At 41.3% G+C, this 24,246-nt stretch overlaps 1 protein-coding gene across 1 annotated transcript in view; it reads left to right on the forward strand.

Annotated features, from left to right (window-relative positions):
• Positions 1–24,246, forward strand: part of PARN (poly(A)-specific ribonuclease) — a 161,031-nt gene that overhangs the window by 35,448 nt on the left and 101,337 nt on the right. The window contains exons 17-20 of the mRNA XM_082643472.1: positions 1,148–1,258; positions 1,563–1,632; positions 19,890–19,945; positions 21,181–21,267. Coding sequence (XP_082499598.1) covers positions 1,148–1,258; positions 1,563–1,632; positions 19,890–19,945; positions 21,181–21,267 — 324 coding nt within the window. The remainder of the gene's footprint in view (positions 1–1,147; positions 1,259–1,562; positions 1,633–19,889; positions 19,946–21,180; positions 21,268–24,246) is intronic.

The following is a 24,246-nucleotide window of genomic DNA, read 5'->3' on the forward strand; positions in this document are numbered from 1 at the left end:
GAAATATGTGTTTCAGCTGGTGGCAGGGTAGAGGCTATGACTTAATTGGCTCTCATGTTAAAAGACTTTTTTTAAGCTTAAAGTCTAATATTTGATACTTACTGAGGTTAAAGAATTCTTGCTTAAAGAGCACTGTATTGACATAAAAACAATTGTAGCCTTTTCATTATTAATTTCCACTCATGCTTTTGATTCTGTTGTAACCTTTTTGATATTCATTTCCAGAATGGTTCTAGGAAATAATTATCTATGAGTTATAGTTTTATCCTATTATTTCCGTATAATATTCTGGTAGAGAGTTTACTCTAAAGCAGCTTTCTCTTCTTAGACCCCATTCTCTCAACATCTGTATATATCAGTGTGACCAAAGAGTCATGTTATAAAATGGTCTCTCCTATGAAGTGGCCCCATGTTCCAAGGGCAGCATTACAGCAAGTTCTGATCTATTTTTGGACTTAGTTGTGCTTTCATCTTTAGATCTGTAAGCTTGGAGACATAGTAAAGGATAGTATTGAATTGAGCTGCCAATCTTGATTGGAGTCTTGCTTTTGGGGAGGGTTACCTGGGGTATTGACAGATAACAGTTACAGAGCGTTTACCGTGTACCAAGCACGGTGTAAGAGCTTTACTTATATTAGCTCATTTGATCCTCACAAAAGCCTAACGAGGGAGCTTTGATGGAGGCCCAGAGGGGGAGTGATCTGTCCAAGATCACATAGCAAATAAGTGGTGGAGCAAAGATTCAAACTCAGACAGTGGGACGCCAGAGGCCGTGCTGGTAGTCATTACTCTGAAATACCTGTTGCGTCCCAATCAGAAGAGGAATCATTGTCACAGAGCGAGTTATGCATGATTGTAAATAGCACCCACCTGCGTGCAGTTGAGAGGCCTGTGGCTGAGTCTTTGATAATGTAACCGAGGCATTTCTCTAGTCTAGACCAAAGCCCTTGTTTTCAGTGACTGTTATCTCAAGGTCTTGTGTGGAGAGAATTAAGAAATAGATAGCTTTCTTTCTGCCTATTTAGGATGTTTCTGCAGCACAGACTAATGCCATTTGGATTTGGCAGGGCAGTGCACTTAGCAGTCGTCATGATTTGTGATGATCTTGGGAAAACTGTTGTTTTTTTTTTTCTTTTTTCCTCTTTAGAAAGTGCAGAAGGTTTTCCAAGTTATGACACAGCTTCTGAACAGCTCCACGAGGCAGGCTATGATGCTTATATCACAGGACTATGTTTCATCTCCATGGCAAACTACCTAGGTACTCACTATACATGTTTCTGTTAGACACACCATGGTCCAGAGTGGATCTTCCCTGTGTGCCCTTTCCCTGGGATCCACTCACCCAGTGAGAAGTGGGAGGGTTTTGAGGTTGGAGTGGGAGGAGGGGGAGGATGTTAGGGCGGGGGATGGAGAGTACACGGGGAGAACCATCACTGCTCCCCTGTGGTGTACTTGGCCTGGATAAGTACCTTTTACCCTTGCTGAACCATACCATTGATTTAAAGATATTTTTCAGGCTTTGTCTACTTGACTGTATGTAATATTCTGCTTTTTTTCATTAGGTTCTTTCCTTAGTCCTCCAAAGATTCATGTGTCTGCCAGATCAAAACTCATCGAACCTTTTTTTAACAAGTAAGTAATCAGGGCCGCAGTCCCCCAGCATTCTCTCACTGTGGAAGAGCCTAGTATCTGGGATGTCTATTAGGGGTGATTGGGAGGTCTAGGGCATTTTTAGATAAGATATTTTTCATCTCTGGTGACTCAGATGTTTTTTGAAAAATAGAAATTGACCTTTTCAAAAATAATTTATTAAATACATTGGCTAAATAAAAGAAAGAAAACATTATCGAAGGTAGCACATCTCTTCCAAGACAAAGAACTGGTGGTTTTGGAATTTAAGTGACTCACAAGGGAGACTGTGTGTATGTGTCTGTGTACACAGTCAGACCTAACTTACCCCTAACAAGCTTTCTGTGTGAGATTATTATTTATGCTTGCATTATTATCTGATTAAATAATGTTCTTTCTAAGATGATGTTGGTTACACAGATGGCTTTTAAGATAATCTATGGAGAAGTTTTGATTATCATTGCATCCCGAGCCCTCATCTGAATGGATCCAATGAAGTAAAAGCTTTCTCGGATACCTTCATTGTTGGAGGAAGGCATGTGATTCAGGGAAACGTCTAAGTTCAGAGCATTTCCAAAGAATCTCAGATAGGTACTTCAAAGTGTGGTTTGTGCTTTCTTGGCACAGTTGAGGCTAAAGTTATGGATGTGATCCTCAGGCCGGCCACAGTTTGGCTCCGTGCCAGAGCCCTAAACCTTCATCTTTACCCCAGCTCTCTTCAAGGGGTTGGTTCTAGGAGATTCAGGGCAAGCCAGACAGAACAGGGCAGCCCACATCGATCACTACTACCACTGAGAGAAAGAACTGTTTCAGCGTTGGGTTGGTTACATCATTTCCTTACATTATAATGCAGCACTTTACATTTCCATCAGTGCTGCACCGAGTAAGAATGCTGTCTCCTTCAGAGTCTGTATAAATACCAGTATCACAGTGCTTGTTTGTAGGTGACATGCTGCAGAGACAGATGTTAATTCCAGCCATCTGGATTCCTATAGGCTTGGAATTTGTGTAGTCTGAGTTAGTGAATTTTATCATACTGTGGCTTCTGACTTTTTTAATCTTCGTTTTTCTTTTCTGTGGAAGTTCAGAGGTAAATGTGTTTGACTTTTCAAAACATCTTTCAAAGAGGACTGGGTAACAGTGTAGTGTATATTGAAAATTAAGTTGAATTTTTCTTCATGGGAAATTAGTTCTGCTAACAGTTGAGTTCTAGCTGTCTATCCAGCTCAAAATAGGTTTTTCTTAGCTCTTAATTCTAATTTTGGGGGTAGTGTTTATCTTTGTATATCTTAGGAAAGACAGTTATGTCATTGACTATGGAATCTGCAGGTGACACTAAATATTGTTTGGATCGTGGCCTTTCCTTGCATTTTTATGTTTGTTTTTTTAATATTTATTTATTTTATTTTTGGCTGCATCGGATCTTCGTTGTGGCATGCGGGATCTTTCGTTGTGGCGCGTGGGCTCTTCGTTGCGGTGCACGGGCTCCTCTCTAGTCGTGGCATGGGCTCCAGAGCGCATGGGCTCTGTAGCTGTGGCACGCGGGCTCTCTAGTTGTGGCTCACATGCTCAGTAGTTGCAGCATGTGGGCTTAGTTGCCCCGTGGCATGTGGGATCTTAGTTCCCTGACTGGGGATCGAACCGTGTCCCCTGCATTGGAAGGCGGATTCTTAACCACTGGACCAACCAGGGAAGTCCTGCATTTTTGTGTTTTTGATGTTAAGTTTGTTGTTTAACAATATTTTCCAACTGGGAGATGTTTACTCGTGTTTAAATATTTAAAACAACAATCCTGCTTCTCCACTAAAATCAGCTTCTAATAAAATCAAGTGATGGATACAAACGGGGTTAGATAGAGGCTGTCTCTAGTTTTATCAGTCATCTGTGTGACCAAAATGAAGAGTAGTCAAAATAGGCTTTGATTTAAAAGTTTAAATAAGACTTTATATATTTCTAGATCAATTTATTATTGTTCATTATGTGCAAAGATATTACTCAGAAGAACTGGGCAGTAAACACATAACTTCACTTTAAATTGGGACTTGTGTCTATTCAGACTATTTTTTGCTGAAACCTAGATGCATATCAAAAATAGTTGAGGATTGAGGAATCCTCCTGTGATATTGCCCTGAAAATTCTTGGCCACTTTGATTTTTTTGCTCTATTTTTCCCCATCTGTAAAGGAAGAATCTTCATCTTCGAAGGGGAAAAAAATTCCAGCAGGATTTGAAGTGCAAAATAAGGACTGTTTTTATTCTATGTTGGAATAGCTTGGTCAAATACAGCTATCCATTCTTTTTTTTTTTTTTAACATCTTTATTGGAGTATAATTGCTTTACAGTGTGTGTTAGTTTCTGCTGTATAACAAAGTGAATCAGCTATATGCATACATATATCCCTATATTCCCTCCCTGTTGCACCTCCCTCCCATCCTCCCTATCCCACCCTTCTAGGTGGTCACAAAGCACCGAGCTGATCTCCCTGTGCTATGCAGCTGCTTCCCACTAGCTATCTGTTTTACATTTGGTAGTGTATATATGTCCATGCCACTCTCTCACTTCGTCCCAGCTTACTTACCCTTCCCCCTCTCCGTGTCCTCAAGTCCATTCTCTACATCTGCGTCTTTATTCCTGTCCTGCCCCTAGGTTCTTCAGAACCATTTTTTTTTTTTAGATTCCATATATATGGGTTAGCATACAGTATTTGTTTTTCTCTTTCTGACTTACTTCACTCTGTATGACAGACTCTAGGTCCATCCACCCCACTACAAATAACTCAGTTTCGTTTCTTTTTATGGCTGAGTAATATTCCATTGTATATATGTGCCACATCTTCTTTATCCATTCATCTGTAGATGGACGCTTAGATTGCTTCCATGTCCTGGCTGTTGTAAATAATGCTGCAGTGAACATTGTGGTACATGACTCTTTTTGAATTATGGTTTTCTCTGGGTATATGCCCATTAGTGGGATTGCTGGGTCATACTGTAGTTCTATTTTTAGTTTTTCTTTTTTTTTGCGGTACGCGGGCCTCTCACTGTTGTGGCCTCTCCCGTTGCGGAGTACAGGCTCCAGACGCGCATGCTCAGCGGCCACGGCTCACGGGCCCAGCCACTCCGCGGCATGTGGGATCTTCCCGGACCGGGGCACGAACCCGTGTCCCCTGCATCGGCAGGCGGACTCTCAACCACTGCGCCACCAGGGAAGCCCTATTTTTAGTTTTTTAAGGAACCTCCATACTGTTCTCCATAGTCAGCCATCCATTCTTAACCCATTTAGAAAGTGGGAAAAGCAGTTGCTTCTTTTGACATCTCTTTTTGTGTTAATATTGACCTCATTCTTACTTAAATGCAGGTTTCATTTATGACATTAAACCTTGATTTTGTTACTTTTCTTCAAGATTGCCCTTGTAGAAAAACATCCAGCAATTGCCGTCAACATTATCTCAAGTGGTTGGTTTTAGAAAAATCTGTAAATTTTTCTGAGGGTTTATTTGTTTTGGCACCAGCCTTTCCTCAATGTAAGCTTAACCAAACATGCATAGCCCTAATATAAATTTGGATGGACATGAGACAATTACACATGCAAATAATATTTTGTTCTGCTCTCACCAGATTTAAGTTTAAAAAGTAGACCTTGAGGGGAGATAAACTCCACCTATTTCTGCATTATTCTAAATTAGCATCTGGCTGTGTTAGGTGTGCTTTCTGGGGAAGCTTTACTGAGTCAACTATTGAGAAGATCCCGAGACAGTTGGTGCTTGAGCAGAATGCAGACTGAGTGCAGTACAGGGTGCTTTCTGAGCCCTGTTTGTCCAAGAGAACCTCCCAGCAGGACTTCACATGGTACCATTTGTCTCTTTCATGGCCTTGGCACCTCCCGTATTTCTCCCTTCCTTTTTGGACTCAAAATGAAAGTCCTAAGATTGCTGAGCGACGGAAATCAGGGTGAGACCACTGCTAATGACGGGCTGTGTGCACTGTGTTCTTCCTTTATGTCATGGGCTCTCTGCTCAGGAAGTGGTTTACCTTCTTTTATGACTTTGGTCAGTTTTCATCAATGCATGGAAAACCAGACTTAGAGAAGAGCCTTTGGTGAAATCTTTTTAGTCTGGAAGGAGCTAAAAATACTCTCTGCTTTTACTTTTTATTGCACCACAGAAAGCACAAAATCAGACTTTTGCCTTAACATTTTATTAACGGCCATCTGTTTCTGCAAGACACCTTGAACTCTTCTGTAGATAACCTTTTCTGAAGGGTTTTGGGGGAAGGTTGTTTTCTATTTACCTCAGTTCTTAGAAGGAGGAAGGAAATGAGCACGTATCTTATTCTGGCTAATTTCTACGTAGTGGAGTTAAAAAGGAAGAACTGCCTGCACTTTACTGTACAGGATGGCTGCCTGGTGCTTGACACAAGTGTTTTGAATTTGAACAGGAGTCCTGTAGAAATCTGGGTCTTCCTGGGATGACATGGCTATATGTTCTATCTAAGCTGTAGGTGAGGAGACAAGCCGTAAGACAATTTGTTTCCTCCTCTGTAAAAACAGGGGTGGAACTATTCCCTTCCCATGGAAGTTATAAAGATCACATGAGATGCAAAAGGATTTTGGTAGTTCCTAGAACTTAGTAGGTGGCTAGCATATATTATTTTCCTTTCTTGAAATGCAAGAGAATTTAACACACTGGGAGATTCAAAACAATAGATGTGGTAGCAGAATGTATTTTATGGTTTTAGTTTCATGATAGAGAAGAAAATTTGTTACCATGCAGATATAAAACTGGAGCAAATGTGAAGTGTCCGCTTTTCCTGTACTCACCTTTTAGTGTTTGCTTATGAAAAATCAGATGATGATGAAATATGTCAGATTGGTACATAATGGGAGCAAGATTGCTTTGATATGGAGCATTTTAAAGAGTTTTGTTATTCAAATGAAAACAGCAATTTATGGAGGGTTGTATAGGTATCTAAAACAGTGGTAGGTGTAGAGTGAGAGGAATCATTGCGGCACCTGAAATAAAGCACACCGATACTTTCTCCCTTTTCCTCCGTGGAAAACAATCATGTTCCAGCAGCAGGTTTTCTCTTACAATACGCATGTGCTTCGTATTTAACATCAGGGAGATTTTAACCTGAAGGACTGTAGGAAAACGAAATACTTAAGATCTGCGCTGAACCTCCTTTCTTTCACTGATACTGGACAGGCCCGTGCTTATTTGCCTCACTTACCAGCAGCTCCCCTTCGCCAGGTGACCCGTGTGTCCCGAAGTGTAGACCCTGCTTGTCTCCCACGAGAGTGGTGCCCGACCCCCTGCAGGGAGGCCCTCACCTCACCTTCTCCTGTCCTGCCTGCCCCTCCTCATACAGAGGAGCAGAAGGTACTTGAGCAACAAGAGGGCAAGGCTAATCTGTCCTGGTTCCCAGCAGTTGCCGTCGGGTTTTAGCATCCTGGGTGATGGAGCAAATGTGTCTTTACTGAAATCCTGTTCAGCCTGGTTATCAATAAAGTCTATTGTTTTAAGTGTTACAGTAATTCGCCCCATGAGACTTCCAGTTTCCCAACATAAGCAAGAGTTACAACACAGTTTGTGTTGTTGGGAAGCCTAGCTGTGAGTGTCACAGTGCACCACATAATTGGTTTCTATTTGCATTTCACATGTTAAAATCATTTGATTAATTTCTACAGTAGAACTGCTTCACTTCAGGGTATCATGTAGTAGAGAGCAGTTGTGGTCTCTGGGGTTAGGTACCTGGATTTGAATCCCAGCCCCACTCCTTACACCTGGGCTCCCTTGGGCAAGTTACCCTCCCCGTGCCTCAACTTCCTCATCTGGAGTTGAGAGCATTGGTACCCATTTGATAGGTGTGCCGTCAGGGTGACATGGGAAAATGTATGTAAAATGCACGGTGCCTGGCATGTCACGGGCCTCAGTCAGCTTGTCACTGCTGTGGGGACGTTCATACTTTGAAGACCTGCTTGTTTGACCAAGTGCTTGGAGCTTTTTGTTTTTATAGAAAATACCATATAATCGTACCTTTAGTACTGTACACCCCCTATAAGAAGGGCTTTGTATTCAATTATGAGCCTTTATCAGAAAAGGGAGGAGGGGAGGAAAAAGCATGCTCGTAACTGAATGGTGCTCAGGGAGAAGATGTGCATGCGCATCTTTTTTGCTTGTTATTTCCCCCCGAGGCATATGGTCATATCTCAGTCTTTGGGCTGGGTAGCATTTTCAGTTGTAGATTTTTACTGGGAGAGGAAAGTAAAGAAATAACATTTATAAGTGACCCTTTGAAAGCTCTTTCTTTTTTATTTTTTTAAACAGCTTTATTGGGATATAAATTCACATACCATACAATTCACCCATTTAAAGTGTACAATTCAGTGGTTTTGGGTACATGACATTATGCATTTTCTAAAATTACGGTAAAATATATGTAACATACAATTTGCCATTTTAACCATTTTTAAGTGTACAATTCAGTGGCATTAATTACATGCACAGTGCTGTGCAACCATCACCACTATCTATTTCCAGAACTTTTTCCTCACCCCAAACAAACTCCATAACCATCAGGCAATAGCTCCCCATTCCCCGTTCCCCTAAGCCCTAGGTAAACCTCTCATCTACTTTTCTGTCTCTATAAATTTGTCCTTTTGTGAGCTGTTTCTTTTTGAGCAACTCATTGCTTCAGTGAGATCTTAATCTATTAAAACGATTGCTATTTTGCAAACACCTGGAGGAGTTTTCTTTTCTATTTGTGTTGCTGTTTTGGGGAGTGGTGCCACACCCTCCGTAAGGTTTGCTCTCAGGCAAGGCAGCAGGGGCCTCAGCGGGGGCCGCCTGGGTTCTCATTACGCCACCTTCTGAAGCCGGGTCTGCTTCTGTGAAGTGGGGGTAGTAAACATCCACCTTGGGGGGCCACCCTGAGGCTGCAGAGTCCCTTCGGTCAGGCTGCTGGCATAGCACATAGCATGGAGGGGTTGTGCTGAGTGCGGCTGTGACTGTCACCACAGTGAACTTCCAAGAAGATAAGGTGAATCTCGTTTTTCCCGGTACTGGGGACAGTGGTAGATAAACAAAACAGGCTGTATGGACTTACCTCAGATCCTTGGGTGACAGTCTCTCTGTGTTGACAGGAGGAAAGGGGCAGAAGTGTGTGGTGTCAATAAAATCCTTTTTTATAGAGAACAGCAACCTAGAAGTCCTCTTAAGAAAGCACTTCATAACTGTTTTCATATCTTACTTAAAAAGGTCTTGCAGCGAGGTTGGATCGTGAATGAGAAGAGAATACATCTCTGTGTTGGTCGCACTCATGTGCACTGAGCCTCAGGATGCTGGTGAGGCTGTGTGACTGGTGAGCAGCAGAGTGAAGCAGACACCTTCTCCATTCCTCTGCCACCAGGAGCATTTGTGTTGAGCACATCCTTTTCCCCAGGAACCCCCGGTCATGCCAGAGCGAGGAGGTCAGGGGAGGCAGAATGGAGGCGAATAATAGCAGTGCCGATTATGGGACCCTTCCTTTCCGATGGGCTGGCTTTCCCAAGAACTCGGTGTTAGCTGTCCTTTAATTTTATGTTAATGGTGCTTGAGTACAGGAGCAATGTCCTCTGTCCCCTCGGTTCTACCAAAAATGGGTCTTGAACCAGGGATAGGGTACGTAGCTCATCACTCATCCTAAACCAGTTAGAACTGTTGTGGACGCTGCTTCTTTTTAAAAAAAAAAATATTATCCCATTGCTTCTATCTGACTACCTATCTATCTATCTAGTTACTATTTTTGGCCGTGTTGGGTCTTCATTGCTGCACGCGGGCTTTCTCAAGTTGCGGCGAGTGGGGCCTACTCTTCGTTTCAGTGCGCCGGCTTCTCATTGCGGTGGCTTCTCTTGTTGTGGAACACGGGCTCTAGGAATGTGGGCTTCAGTAGTTGTGGCACGTGGGCTCAGTAGTTGTGGCTCACGGGCTCTAGAATGCATGCTCAGTAGTGGCTCATGGGCTTAGTTGCTCCGCAGCATGTGGGATCTTCCTGGACCAGGGATCGAACCCGTGTCCTCTGCATTGGCAGGAGGATTCTTTTTTTTTTTTTTTTGCATTACGTGGGCCTCTCACTGCTGTGGCCTCTCCCATTGCGGAGCACAGGCTCCGGACACGCAGGCCCAGTGGCCATGGCTCACGGGCCTAGCCGCTCCGCGGCATGTGGGATCCTCCCGGACTGGGGCATGAACCCGTGTCCCCTGCATCGGCAGGCGGACTCTCAACCACTGCGCCACCAGGGAAGCCCCTGCAGGAGGATTCTTAACTACTGAGCCACCAGGGAAGTCCCTGGATGCTGCTTCTTAATTATTAAGAGTCTAGGGAGTAAGCCTTTTAATAGAAGCGGAGTCCATTCTCAACCTCTTCCAAATTGTGCAAATTTTGGAGTCAGGTGCCATGAAGAGTAAAAATCACACTGTTAACGAACGCTTAGAGCAGCCTCCCAGATTCTGGAAGACTTGAAACCAGTTGCACCCTAGTTTACCGAATGTATTTTTCCCTGGTACACAGGGTGTATTTTATCCTCATATCCCTTAACCAAAGTCCTTTATTTTGCCCCAACTCATGTTCATTTTACTTTGGGTTTCCCAAATTACTAGGATGGAAAGAATCTCCAAGGATTGGCTTGGTTTGATTGCCCTGAAAGTTAGTGCACTGATTTTCATAAAGGTGAAAGACAAGGCAAGTCTAGGGGCACATTATAATATCCTGAAGCCTTTAGTGTGGGGCTTTTCAAGACTGGGAACTTAGTGCGTGTTTCCAAACTAGTTGTTGACTTCTCCAGGGAAGGGGGTGCTTGCCTCAAGCTGATTTTGCCTTATCTAATTTCTGCCTTGCAGTCTTGTTTGCCAAAAGATTTATTAGGCAAGCTGCTACCGTGGCTTTGTTAAAAGGCTACTTTTTAGAGAAACCTTAAAGGGCACCCACTCCACATACCTCTACTTGGCATGCCAGCCCTGTGGGCCCCCAGGAGCTGTCCACATGTGGGCCCATTCTAGCCTTGTATTTGCTCTGGTTGCTTTAAAGTACACATCCCTCTGGCTTAATAACTTGTTTATCGTAACGATAAACAAATAATTTGTTGAGGTTAAAAAAATCAATCCCTGGATATTTGTTTAAACAGCTTGCCTCCTCCATGGCAGGATATCATATTAGTTTCCTATGATTCCTGTAAAAAATCACTGCAAGCTTGGTAGGTGCCTTAAAACAACAGAATTTATTCTTTCACAGTTCTGGAGGCCAGAAGTTTGAAATCAAGGTATAGGTACGGCTGTGCTCCTTCCAGAGGCTCTGTCTCTCTAGCATCTGGTGACTGCTGGCCCTCCTTGGCTTGCGGCCGCATCACTCCAATCTCTGCCTCCATTGTCCCATTGCCTCCCCCTCTTTGTGTGTCCTGTCTCCCTCTACCTTTCTCTTATAAGGACAGTTGTGATGGCGTTTAGGGTCCACTTGGATAGTTCAGGATATGTCCTCATCTTAAGGTCCTTAACCTAATTTCTAGTTACATCTGCTAAGATCCTTTGTCCAAATGAGGCAGTGTTCACAGGTTCTGGGAATTAGAATGTGGATATATCTTTTTGGAGGCCCACTGAATAGACATTAGTGAAGTCAGCATTCTTAGGTATTCCTTGCCTTGCTTTGGCCCTGGCTATGAACAAGTAGGTAATAGTTATTTCCAAGACTATTTAACAGTTAATTTATACAATTCAAGGGTTAGCAGTGAGGGACTTCCTGCTGGTGCAGTGGGTAAGACTCCACGCTCCCAATGCTGGGGGCCTGGGTTCAATCTCTGGTCAGGGAACTAGATCCCACATGCATGCCACAACTAAGAGTTCACACGCCGCAACTAAGGAGCCAGGGAGCTGCAACAAAGGAGCCTGACTGCCGCAACCAAGACCTGGTGCAACCAAATAAATGAATAAATAAATATTTTTTTAAAAAAGGTTAGCTGTACTCTAAGAAATTTAGACTAGCTAACAAATATCTTCTCCAATGAACATCTTCCACAGTTCAGAGGATTTCACCCACATTAACTGTAATTTCTGACAGCAGCCCTGAGTGGGTAGGTAATAGTGTCCCCATTTGAGAGCTGAGGCCATCTGCTGAGGGCCCCAGAAACCGCAGTCAGGGATAACCCAGGTCTGTCCGCAGCTGGGAATGGATTCTTCCTCCACAGCAACAGTCTCTAAAAGACATAGTTCTATGGTTAGTGGCACATTTTCTTAAGAGATAATGCTAGTATCTTTGAAAGATTTCTTTCTGTGTTTGGCTTGAGCAGTGATTCTAAAAGACATTGACTTTGACCCTTGGATTGTGGGGGACTGGTTTCCTCTGACATTTTACAATCTGCTGTTTTACAGGCCCTGCGGACGTTGCCTTTGTACAAGGTTTAGTTTAACACTTTTATTTGATGTACTTTGATATGGTTCATTTGATGGAGACTGTTTACATGAGCTGCTGGTTTTCTTTCTTTCTTTCTTCTTTCCTTTCTTTCCCCCCTCCTTGTTGCTTGCGTTATTTCTCTGCTTGAGAAGGGACATAAGTTGGCTTCGGGACAAATGTCGGGTAATGTTGTATTTGTCAAAACATCAAGATGGAAATTGCATGCGCCCCACCCCCCGCGTGAAATGGAAATAGCTGGTGCCCCAGTAACGCTCCTGTAGCCAGCGATTGCCCTCTTGTTTTACACGAGAGCTTTAGTGAGCAAAACAAATGAGCTTATTTTGTGAGAGATGTCTGCATGCTTCCTACCCTGTATGATAAAATCAGTTTTTTATAGCGCATAAATATGTATAATGATGAGCCCTTGCATACAAGGTTCTTATGAAGTGCTTTTACTGCTGTGCCCTGAAGGAAATACCAAGACCATTTGCAAGTACCGTAGAGCTGGCAGTCGTTAAAGGTTTCAATTTTCTTTTGGAAGGCTTGGGACTTGGGGTGAGGTACAAATTAATTCACCGCTTAAATTGTGCTGAGATTAGATTTTACTCGACATTTCTGTATTCCAGTCTTCAATGGTATAAAAGGAGTGCAGTTTTACTTGGAAATCTCTTTTTTTTTTTTGAGGTAAAGCTTTTTAGGAAGAGAAGTGTAGTCTTGATGAAAGCAGATGAGCAAATGCAAATTTTTACTCATTTATTGAAATACTGAGTTTCTAGATGGAAGAATGAGAAGCTTGGAGGCTGGAGGATTTTCCTTTTGCTCAGGCAAGACACCAGAATAAACACTGTTCTCCTTTATGAAGACATGCCGTAACATCAGACATCCTTCTAGATCATTCAGGCCTGTGTGTATGTGTACAAATCTGACCTACGTAAAATAAGCATTCAGATGCCTCAGTGTCTCGCTCAACCCTGAGATGTGCTGATGCACTGGCTTTCCTGATGGTGATCATGGTGTGTGAGGGCAGGTGTGACTGGAAGGCCCGATGCCCAGGTAGCCCAGATAGCAGCTCTTTCTGCACTGCAAACATGGGAAGGCTGTCCTTTTGACCTGTGCCTATATGGCTCTCTTCTCTGCTCGGTCATCCTAGTTGCCTTCCTCAGTGTACCCAGAGCTCTTCTCAGACAGCAACATCATTTCTTGTATCTGGACTCTGCCCCATCACACAAAGCTATAATTTAATCAGATCTTAAAGGATTACCAAAAAACCCCATGGACAGCAGGCTCACTGTTTCACATGGAGGCTTTGGAAGTAGCTCAGGTTAAAGCCCGATGGGAGTAGGTACCCAGCAGAGAGAAGGCAAGAGCCTTTAGTGTAGGGCTTGTAGTGGGAAGCTTTGGGTCTGAGTCTGTCTCTGCTCCCATGATGGCCAAGGGTGAGCCACTGGACTTGGGAAAACCTGCTTCCTCATTCCTTGTATGACAGGACTGATGCCTACCTGTCCTCCAGACACCAGAGCATCAAATGAGGCTGAAAGTGCCATAAAAAATACTGTTATTTTAGTCAGGGACTTTATCCTTTAAAAAAGTAATATATATTTTTCCTGACTGAAACACAAATTACCCACTCGTAATTCCACCAGCCAAAAAGAAAAAAAAAAAAAAAAGCTGTCATTTTAGTGTTATTTCCTACTAGTGTGTTTTCTATCTCTATTTCATTTATTGAGTTGTACTATTTGTATAATTTTGTAACTTAAAAAAATACAGTAAAGGATTTTACAGAAGACAGTAAAACTAGTGGTTAGCAGCATCATGTCACTGGCCTTCGGTGGTTTGTCAGGTGGATATATCATTGTCCACTTATAACCTAACCTTTGTGTTGGGCCTTTTGTCAGATGCACGTCCACTGCACCGCCCTGGGCATTACTGGTTTTTCTGCCAGTTGCTTCTTAAAGTGGCCCTCAGTGCACCTCACTGATTCACTGTCTTTCTCTGCCATCAGTTGACAGCATTGGAAAGCATGCTGCTGCAGGAGCAAAATTAAATATTTTATTTCATTTCTGAATAGAATTATTGGCTTTACACATAGACTCGGTCATGCAGAATTTTAACAAGCTGTAATGATCTTTTTGATTCCCCGAGGATTGAGCCTACGTGCAAAGTATTCCTGATTGACCTTCAGGACTTCCTGTGTGCATTTTTTTCCCAAAGGATGTATCCAGCCATTTCTTTTCCATAGCACTGTATTTATTTATTTATTTATTTATTTATGCCCCACGGCATGCAAGATCTTAGTTCCCGGGATCAAATCTGCACCCCCTGCAGTGGAAGCAAGGAGTCTTAACCACTGGACCGCCAGGGAAGTACCCCTGTGTGCATTGTTGAATATCACCTTTGCCCTTTTTGCTTTCTTGAGCACAGCTGCATAAAATGGGTTAATACTGGCACTGTTTTGCAATCCTTTTTTATTCATTGGACAACTAGGGAATGGTTCAGATAAGCCATAGTCCAAGGCAAGCCATTGTGTCATCAAAGAATAACGTTTGATCTTAGTGTACTTCTTTTGAGCTGCTCAGTGTGTTTTGTGGTTGCCAGAATCTGGCTCTGAAACTTGTTGGTAAGGTCGGAGAATTTTGATAAGCTTGGAGACATCTGATTCTTTGTATGTATGTGAGTGTTCCTCCTTCCAACGTTGGCAGCCTTAGGTGCTGCTTTAGTGGTTAAAGTTTGTGACGCTGGAGGTGCTGATTTGTGGCCAAGTCACAGAAAGGGCTGGACTTTCGCCAGTGAGTTGCCAAGAAGGTAGTTTAAGTAATCTTTTTTTTTACTTTCTTCTTAAAAATGAGAAAAACAGCTGTCAGCAATAATTTTCCCCAATTTATCTCTTGCAGAGAACCTAGTTGCATGCCACAGTTCAGCTCCTGGTTTCTGGGAGTGGTGGAAGCCTTATGTTATTGCTTCCTGGATTTTGAGGTAGTCCTTGGTGTTTGTTGTAATCGTTTTGTGTTTTTCTAATCCAAAATGATTTACTGTAAACAAATCATTAAGACTAATACTTTTTTGGACAAGTTGACACAAGTCATTATTATCCAGCTGACCAATGAATCATCATGAATGGCAATTGACACAGCCTTGAACGTACTCTTTTTCTGTGAACCCAGTGATTTCAGTTCCCAGATTCTGAGTCAGTAGGGCGTAGGTGGGGCCTAGGAATTTACATATCTGTCCAGATGCCGATCTGGGGACTAGGGAAGCACATTTTGATAAGTGCTCAAGGTTCTAGGCTCCTAAAGAGCTTTATGTCTGAAATGAAATTCTTCTGTGACTACGGGCCTTCTTACACAGTCTAGGTCACAGTGTCATATCGCCCTGGTCAGAAAAGAATGTTAGCAGATGGCTTTTCATGAGTGCCATGCAGCATATGGGCAGCAGAGGTGGGTAGCTGTTTGGGACATAAAGCCATTGTACACAGCCTATTCTGTGTAGCCTATTAAAGAGGCTGAGCTGAATTCACCCAGCCTGCTGAGGGAATGACCCTGAGTATGCTGTGTTCTACCCTTGGATCTTTCTAGACATCTTTGAAAGCCGAGATAAACAGCATTACCAGTGTTATCATAGAACATTAAAAAACTGACAAATGCCAAAAAGAGTAAAATTTGTGTCATAGCATCTAGAATATGAACTTGAGTCATGTAGTTTACCAGGATAGAATCCTGGTGTAAAATTGGCCCTTGTATCAAATGGGGATTTTAATTTTAGTCTTTGACAGAGTTCATGTCAGTCCTTTGGAGAATAAGTGCTAAAATAATGTTTCACAAGGAAACTTGCAGGAACATGGCAAGGGCCCCACACAGCCTTGAGTGTCTTTACCAAATTACAGCCGTCTTGAATCATCACTGAAACAGAAATAACGTTTCATGCAAGCCGTGGTCCGAATGTGTTTTTTTTTTTTTTTTTTTGTGGTATGCGGGCCTCTCACTGTTGTGGCCTCCCCCGTTGCGGAGCACAGGCTCCGGACGCGCAGGCCCAGCGGCCATGGCTCACGGGCCCAGCCGCTCCGCGGCATATGGGATCCTCCCAGACCGGGGCACGAACCCGTATCCCCTGCATCGGCAGGCGGACTCTCAACCACTGCGCCACCAGGGAGGCCCGCGAATGTGTTTTTGATATCTGCAGATGAAAGGCCTCTTGAAAGAGACTGTTCTTCAATACAATCACAGGGAAGGAACATCCTTTCATGTGTTTATCAGCATTTCTGCTTGCCTAGTGCATTTCTTTATATGTTAAAATGAAAACTGTCCAGTCAGATGATCTACACATGAGGTATTTTATCAAATCACTCTAGGGAGTCAGTGTAGGCCTTTTGACAGCCAGTTTGTATGAGGCATGCATGCAATGAAATGTTTTAATTTTCCCTCAAGAGGGCAGGGGTGCTACCAGAGCAGTGGCTTGCAAACCGTCTGACCTAAGGGGGCAGGGAGGCCCTGGCGCATTTACTTTGGTTCTGTTCCACAGACGCTCAGCTACAGTTTTAGAATTGGTTTCCCAATTGTATGGGGTGCAGTCTGCCAAGTCACACACAGAATTGGTTTTCATGTTCTTCCAGGGTTTGGGGCGATTCACTTCTCTCTAAAGCCCAGGCATGAAGGTGGAGGCGTAGGGAATGAGTGAGAAGGGCTATTAATATAATTCAATTGAAATTTGAAAGGGGTTTCTATTTAGTTAAAGTATTGAGTAAGCAAACAAGATAGTGTAGGATTAACTAACTTAAAAAAATCTTCTTGAGTGTTTTCACTGAGAATAAATTTTTACTTAGTTTAAGCAGAAATGATACTTAAAATCCAGATGAAATATTAGAGAACAAAGAGCCAGTGTAATGCTTGACAAAAGATATCTTAAAAAAATTCTTTTTAAAATATTTGCATGGTGAGAGAATTGGGAAAGTCTGCTTTTTAACTGTCATCCTTGTTTGTATTTATGGGACAGTAGGTTTTCTAAACTTGTTGAGGCCACATGATCTTAGGAGGAAAACAATATTTTAAAAAGAAATAAAGCAATTGCAGACTCAACCTTGTGATTTCACTTTGTATTTGTCTCCCCCACAGCAGGTGAAGTAGTGCATAGGGTACACAAGATTGATTCTACTAGCATTTTCAATTGGACTTCTCTAAGAACATCTCTGGTTATTTCCCCTGGACCTCTTGGTTCTGGTAGCCTCTATTTTTTCTTTCTTTTTTTTTTTAAATTTATTTTTCATTGAAGTATAGTTGAATTACAGTGTGTTAATTACTGCTGTACAACAGAGTGACTCGGTTATACATACATACATTCTTTTTCATTTTCTTTTCCATTACGGTTTATCACAGGATATTGAGTATAGTTCCCTGTGCTATACAGTAGAACCTTGTTGCTTATTCTATTTTCTTTTCTTTTTTTTGGCTGCGCTGGCTCTTCGTTGCTGCGCGCGGGCTTTTCTCTAGCTGTGGCGAGCGGGGGCTATTCTTCGTTGCGGTGCGTGGGCTTCTCCTTGCGGTGGCTTCTTTTGTTGCGGAGCACAGGTTCTAGGCACGCGGGCTCAGTAGTTGTGGCTTGCGGTCTCTAGAGCGCAGGCTCAGTAGTTGAGGTGCATGGGCTTAGTTGCTCTGCAGCGTGTGGGATCTTCCCGGGCCAGGGATCGAACCCATGTCCCCTGCATTGGCAGGCAGACTCTTTTTTTTTTTTTTTTTTTTTTTTTTTTTCTTTTTGCGGTATGCGGGCCTCTCACTGTTGTGGCCTCTCCCGTTGCGGAGCACAGGCTCCGGATGCGCAGGCCCAGCGGCCATGGCTCACGGGCCCAGCCGCTCCGCGGCATATGGGATCCTCCCAGACCGGGGCACGAACCCGTATCCCCTGCATCGGCAGGCGGACTCTCAACCACTGCGCCACCAGGGAGGCCCGGCAGGCAGACTCTTAACCACTGTGCCACCAGGGAAGTCCCTCTATTTTCTTTTTTAAGTTTAAAAAATAGTACTAAAAGGAATTTTTAAAAACAAAGTTTCCCAAAACGATTGGCTTTTTTGGGGGGCGGGGTGGTGGGGAGTAGTTTTTATTTTTGGTTTAATGACATCAGTGTTTTACAAAGCTGTCAAAATAGTATAAAATTTCATGCTTTTTTAAAAATTAAAATTGTACCACAAGTTATTGATGTTTTGAAGTTTTTGAAAATTATCTTGAAGTTAATTTTGATCGTTTAATATTCTGTTGAATTGATGAACTGTAATTTACCAACCCCCACATAAATTGAACCTGGAGGTTGATTTTGATTATTGGTGCATTTGACAGTATAGCAGTGAACATCTTGTTGATTCAGCTTTTATTCTTCTGTTGAAATTTGGGTACACATTTTAAATTGTTTTTATGGTGCTTGACTTTTATATGTTCCTTTAACTTTTACTGAAAGTTTTCTTGATGTGGTTTTTAAAGCTGGGAGCCATCTCTAAATTTACTAGATGGAGAATTGAAAATTATGTGAAGCATAAAAATATTGATCCTTATAACCCAGGACTAACTTTTCAGGTTCTGGTTGTCAGTAGTAATAACAGTTACTTTCGAGGGGAACCTACTGTGTGCTGGGTGCTTTATATGTCTCATTGTCTTCTGGCATTGCAGGCAGTATTCATTAAATTGGGTAAACCAGCTACCAGAACCAGAATAGTATACTTGAGACTAAATTAGTGAACTAAAAATAAATTTGGTTTCTTAGCCATAGGATTTGGTTTATTAAATTGTAGGCTAGGCAACAAGTTCTCAAACCACAGAGTACCAGGACTTCGTTTTTTCTGGCATTAACCGAACAGTGGTATTCATGCTGATGGTTCCATTTGTAAACTAGATCATGCCCTGCCTGGCTTTTGAATGCCTGGTAATAATGTGACTTAATTGTGGGTCAGTGAAGCCAAACTAATTGCTTGTTGGGCACTTGGATTGCCTTTTTAATTTGCTGTATAATGCGGTCACTACCAGAAATGCACAATATGTTATCTGAATAAAGCTCATTAAAATCATCTTACAAACAGCAGAATGCCTGATATCTTGTCCATAATCATGCAAATAAAAGCAAATCGAATGGCATTACAGAGAGCTGTAACTTAGAAGTACTCTTGTAAAAGTGCCTTTGTATCCATTTTGGAAGTATACATAAATGATTGCTATGGTTTATATCCGTGTGATAGGTTTTTTTTTTTAAGCAAGGATTATTTTGCTTTGCGCTCTTAATATGTTTTAAATGGCAGTAATGACATGAGCTTTTGAGACGGTCACTTATTTAAGACGGTGCAGTTCACCCAGTAAGATTAGTATTCATCCAATGACTGCATTCAGTTAAAAAAAAAAAAAAAGACATCAGTGACACATTCTTAGCTCACAAAACACCAGTCCATAAGGGTTACCTTTACAGTTGTGGGGACAGTTGTTCATAGGAGGTTAAGGTGGTTAGCAGTCTGTAGTACTTGTTTTCTCTCTGTTTCTCTGGACCAACAAGGCAGCTCTTTGACTCTTCGATTACAAATTTTTTTCATTTAACTAATACTTATTGAGTAGCTCCCGAGAGCCAGGAGCTGTTGTAGGTGTTGGGGGTACCAGTTTTTTTCTTCTATTTGTGATAAATATTTAGCCCTAGAGAAAAATGTGAAGTGAATCTTAAGACCCTTTAAAATGATTTTAGAAATAGGGTAATATAACTAAGAAGCTTCTACAAAAGAATTTAATAGATGCCTATATCTTTTTTTTTTTAGCTAAATAAACATGCCTATATCAGTCTTTTTTTAATAGAAGTTAGTCCATTATCCGTTTTTCTTTTCTTTTGGTAGGCTATTTCTCATGAGAGTCATGGATATCCCCTATCTGAACTTGGAAGGACCAGACTGTAAGTGAATTTTTATTTTCTCGTTGCATCTGCATATTTAAGTGTGTGGTCTGGAAGGGATAACAGGAAAAGTATTACTGAAGAAAGAGCTTTATTCACTTAAAAATAGCCAGTGATTTTGTGGTTGATATGAATAGTATGCTTAAGTTAATGTTACCCTTGGGCCTTGATTAACTCATCTCTTTACTTACATTTTCCAGTTTATACATGAGTTGAATTTAAAAAAAATATGTCTTCTCATCATTACTTCGTTTTCACTCAGAACTCTAAATTCATAATTTTTATAAGTATATATGTGATAGATTTTAAGATGTGCTAACCATGTCAATAACAGTACATTTTCTATTTTTCAATTATTTGAGTATGTATATATTTAAGTTTAGTGGGTGGATTTTTTTTTTTTTTTTCATTGAAAACCTCAGAAAGCCAGTCTATTTGGGAGGTGGTTGCTTCTTCTTCTGATTTTTCTTTTCCATTGCTGTTTTCCTAGCCTGGTTTATTTGCCTTAATATATGCCAATAGGCATAGAGAAATGGGTGAACTACACTTTGTACTTGATGATAATAATCATTGTAATAATAGTTTGAGGACATACTGTGTTGCACTCTATATTAGACTTACGTTTAAATCTGTCATTCTCACAGCAATTCTACGAGCTGAATATCATCATCCCCAATTTATAACCATGAGTGGCTGTAGTGGTTAGGTCTCTTGCTTAGAGTTGCACAGTTAAGTGGTGGGTCTGGGATTAGAAAACAAGATTGTGACTCAAGACTGCCTCTGCTCAAACACAGTCCATTTAACTTGGACACTGCATTATTATTATTATTATTATTATTATTATTATTATTATTATTTTAACTAAATAAACATATGGACAACTAGATTAAAAGGAGAAAGTTAATTGTTTAGTGAAACTTCTTGAACAGAGCAGTCTTTTTCTTTTTTTCTTTAAATAATTTTCCCAGGAACTTTATGAGCAAAGATGTTTCTGCATAGAATTGCTAGGGTTCAAATTGTTGTGGGTTCTGTAAAGTATCAGAGCATAAGGCCTACTAAGCTCAGATGGCAGTGTCCTTCCAGTCAATCCCAAGAATGCTTTCAGGGGTCATTTGGTAGTCATGAGGCATTCATAACGATTCCCCAAGTTAGCCAGGGCTTAGTTTCCTCAAAGAACCACTGGTCTGTTGTCCACTTTTCAGCTATCAACCTTTCATCAAAAATTTGTCTTGTAGTGCAGCCTAAACGTGATCATGTCCTCCATGTGACATTCCCCAAAGAATGGAAAACCAGTGACCTTTACCAGCTTTTCAGTGCCTTTGGTAAGTAAAGCTAAGTACAGCTGTACTTCTAGGATCCTGCTCCTCTTTTGGTCTAGATGGTCAAAGGTATACAGATGGCTTTAGCTTGGGCATAAACAAGGATTAATATGCAAGGCTTTAATCTCACTCATGGCATTTCTGGAGTTTGATATGCTGCTGTCTTTGTGCTAATGTGATCTGAGGAACTTTGCTAGCATCCCACAATAGAGTGCTATTGTTAATCCATGGAAAGCAAGATACAGTTACTATGACTGCCCCTTACTGCCAACCATGGGAAATAAGTCTGGGCTAAGGATAAATTGTTTTTAAGATTAAATTCAGAGAGAATGTCTGTTTCATAAGGGCAGGCAGTTGCTGCTTGACATCGAATAGTCCAGGCAGACAAGCACAGATGTTTGAGAGGACCAAGATATGTGATATGTATGAGGTAGGGCGGTTCTTCTGTTACCTTTTTATCAGGTCAGGCAATTAGGTTAAATTGAACAGTCTTCTGATTAGGGTTTATAAAGGCCATTCTGATTGTAAGTCTTCAGCAATATCTCTTTATTTTAACAAATAAAGTATTTAAGCTGTTGTCTTTGGAAATTTGTGAATAAAGTGGAGGCAGCAGAAACCTAAATGTCCAATAATAAGAATGTTCAGTGAATGTTTATGTGTCTCCCCAACAGACTAGTATGTAGCCATTTTAAAAAGAGTTGAAGAGTTTGTTAAAAGATGGTAAAGTGTTTATATTTTAACATTTATAGTAAAAAGCAGATACAAAGTAGGATTCCTGTATAACTAACATTTTTTTTAAACTTTGTGTAGAAATCAAACTGAAAGGAAGCATCATGCTCTTATCACTGAATGTTTCAGATAGGATTGTTTTCTTCCTGTTTATGCTTTTCTGTATTTCCTAAAATAAGCATATATTAGCTTTTATAAGTACAAAACGTTATGCACTTAATTTTCAGGAAAGTAAGTGAACGTAGGTATGTTTCTGGAAAGTTATCCTAATCTTTTCAGATAGTCTAAATGACTTCTGAAATTCTAGTCCTGCTTTTTTTTTCTTTTTCTTTTTTTTTTTTTTTGGCTGAGTTGGGTCTTCATTGCAGTGCACGGGCTTCTCATTGTGGTAGCTTCTCTTGTTGCAGAGCACGGGCTCTAGGCATGCGGGCTTCAGTAGTCATGGCACACGGGCTTAGTTGCCCCGCGGCATGTGGGATCTTCCCAGACCAGGGCTCGAACCCATGTCCCCTGCATTGACAGGTGGATTCTTAGCCACTGTGCCACCAGGGAAGCCCCTAGTCCTGCTTTTTAATTTAAATGCAGGTACAGAAATGCAGTTGAATTTCACAGCTCATTTCTTTGTAAAGCTTTTTATGTTGTTTCCCATTCTGTATTGCTTTTACCCCGATTTAGTCAAACTTTAATTAGCTAAATTAAGCAGAATGCTCTGAGTAGAATTTTTTTCATTTTAATTAAAAAAAGATTAGCTGTGTGATATTGAACAGGTAACCTCTCTGTATCTGTGTTTCCTTCTCGGAGATGATGTTGTTGATGATGATACCGCCTATTTCATAGGCATGTCATGAAGATTAAATGAGTTGATCCATGGAAGGCATTCAGAATAGTATGTGGCATATAGTAACTACTTATGAAATGTTAAATATTATTATTTATCTAAAAAACATACAGGGTAGAGAGATAAGGAAATAATAGTAAGTAAATTTTATAATTGAGAAAGTCCGGCACCCCACTGTACAGCAGGAAGTGAGAGTTTTTTCCTGTGGTGGAGAAACAAAGCAGTTTTCAAGTATTCCTAGCCTTTGAAAACTTTAGTAGATATTAAAAGATTTTTTTCATTGCTAAGTTCTGGTGATGTTTACCCATTTTTTAAAATTCCAGTTTTCTGTATTTTTTTAGGAAGAGTGGTAACAGATAGATCTCTGCTTTCCCTTCCTTTTCTCCAGCTCCCTGCCCCACTGTTCCTCTCCTGCCTCTCTTCAGGTCTCCTGCATTCCATTCTGATGCATTTTGCTTTTTTTTTTTTTTTTTTTGGTAATTAATGGCACACATTATTTTTTTTCAAATTAATTTTTTTTAATTTTTGGCTATATTGGGTCTTAGTTGTGGCATGTGGGATCTTCCATGCAGGCTCTTCGTTGCAGTGTGGGCTTCTCTCTAGTGTGGCGCGCAGGCTTCAGAGTGCATGGGCTCTGTAGTTGTGGCTTGCGGGCTCAGTAGTTGCTGTGTGCGGGCTCAGTTGCCCTGCGGCATGTGGGATCTTAGTTCCCTGACGAGGGATTGAACCCGTGTCTCCTGCATTGGAAGGCAGATTCTTAACCACTAGACCACCAGGGAAGTCCCGCGTTTCGCCTTTATTGAGGACTTGTCTCTGTATGTGAAAATCATTTTGTTTACTATACTGCTTTCTGTTCCTCTGTGTTTTTCTTTTCTCTATTAGTCTGTCTTGGTTTCCTCTCTCCGATGCCTTCTTTACCTCGTCCTCCATCCCCTACCTGTTTTCTTTACCCGGTTTCTTTACCTGACCTTGAGATCATCATTGAATTTTTCTTATTTCTTGCTACATTGATTCATTTCATGTTCCCCATTCATAATTTTCAGAGTTTGAATCTCTAAAAAGAAATAGTTGGGCTTTTTTTTTTTTTTTTTTAGCATACGTGGTCTCTGATTTTTATTAGTGACTTTTTTTTAATATACCAGGTTCATGGATTTTGAGTCTTTTAGTACATGAAACTGGTATATTCCTTCATTTATTTAGGTCTTCATTAGTTTTTGTTTGTTTTTTTATTTTGGCCTGACTGCACAGCTTGCGGGATCTCAGTTCTCTGACCGGGGATTGAACCCAGGCCACGGCAGTGAAAGTGCCAAATCCTAACCACTAGACCACCAGGGAACTCCCTGTTAGTGATCTTGATTGGAAAAATGTCTCCAGCCCTGGCATGAGATTGGGTTGAATGATAAACTGCCTCAGGA

The sequence above is a fragment of the Mesoplodon mirus genome (assembly GCF_964341445.2).
Source record: "Mesoplodon mirus genome assembly, chromosome: 15".
NCBI lineage: Eukaryota > Metazoa > Chordata > Mammalia > Artiodactyla > Ziphiidae > Mesoplodon > Mesoplodon mirus.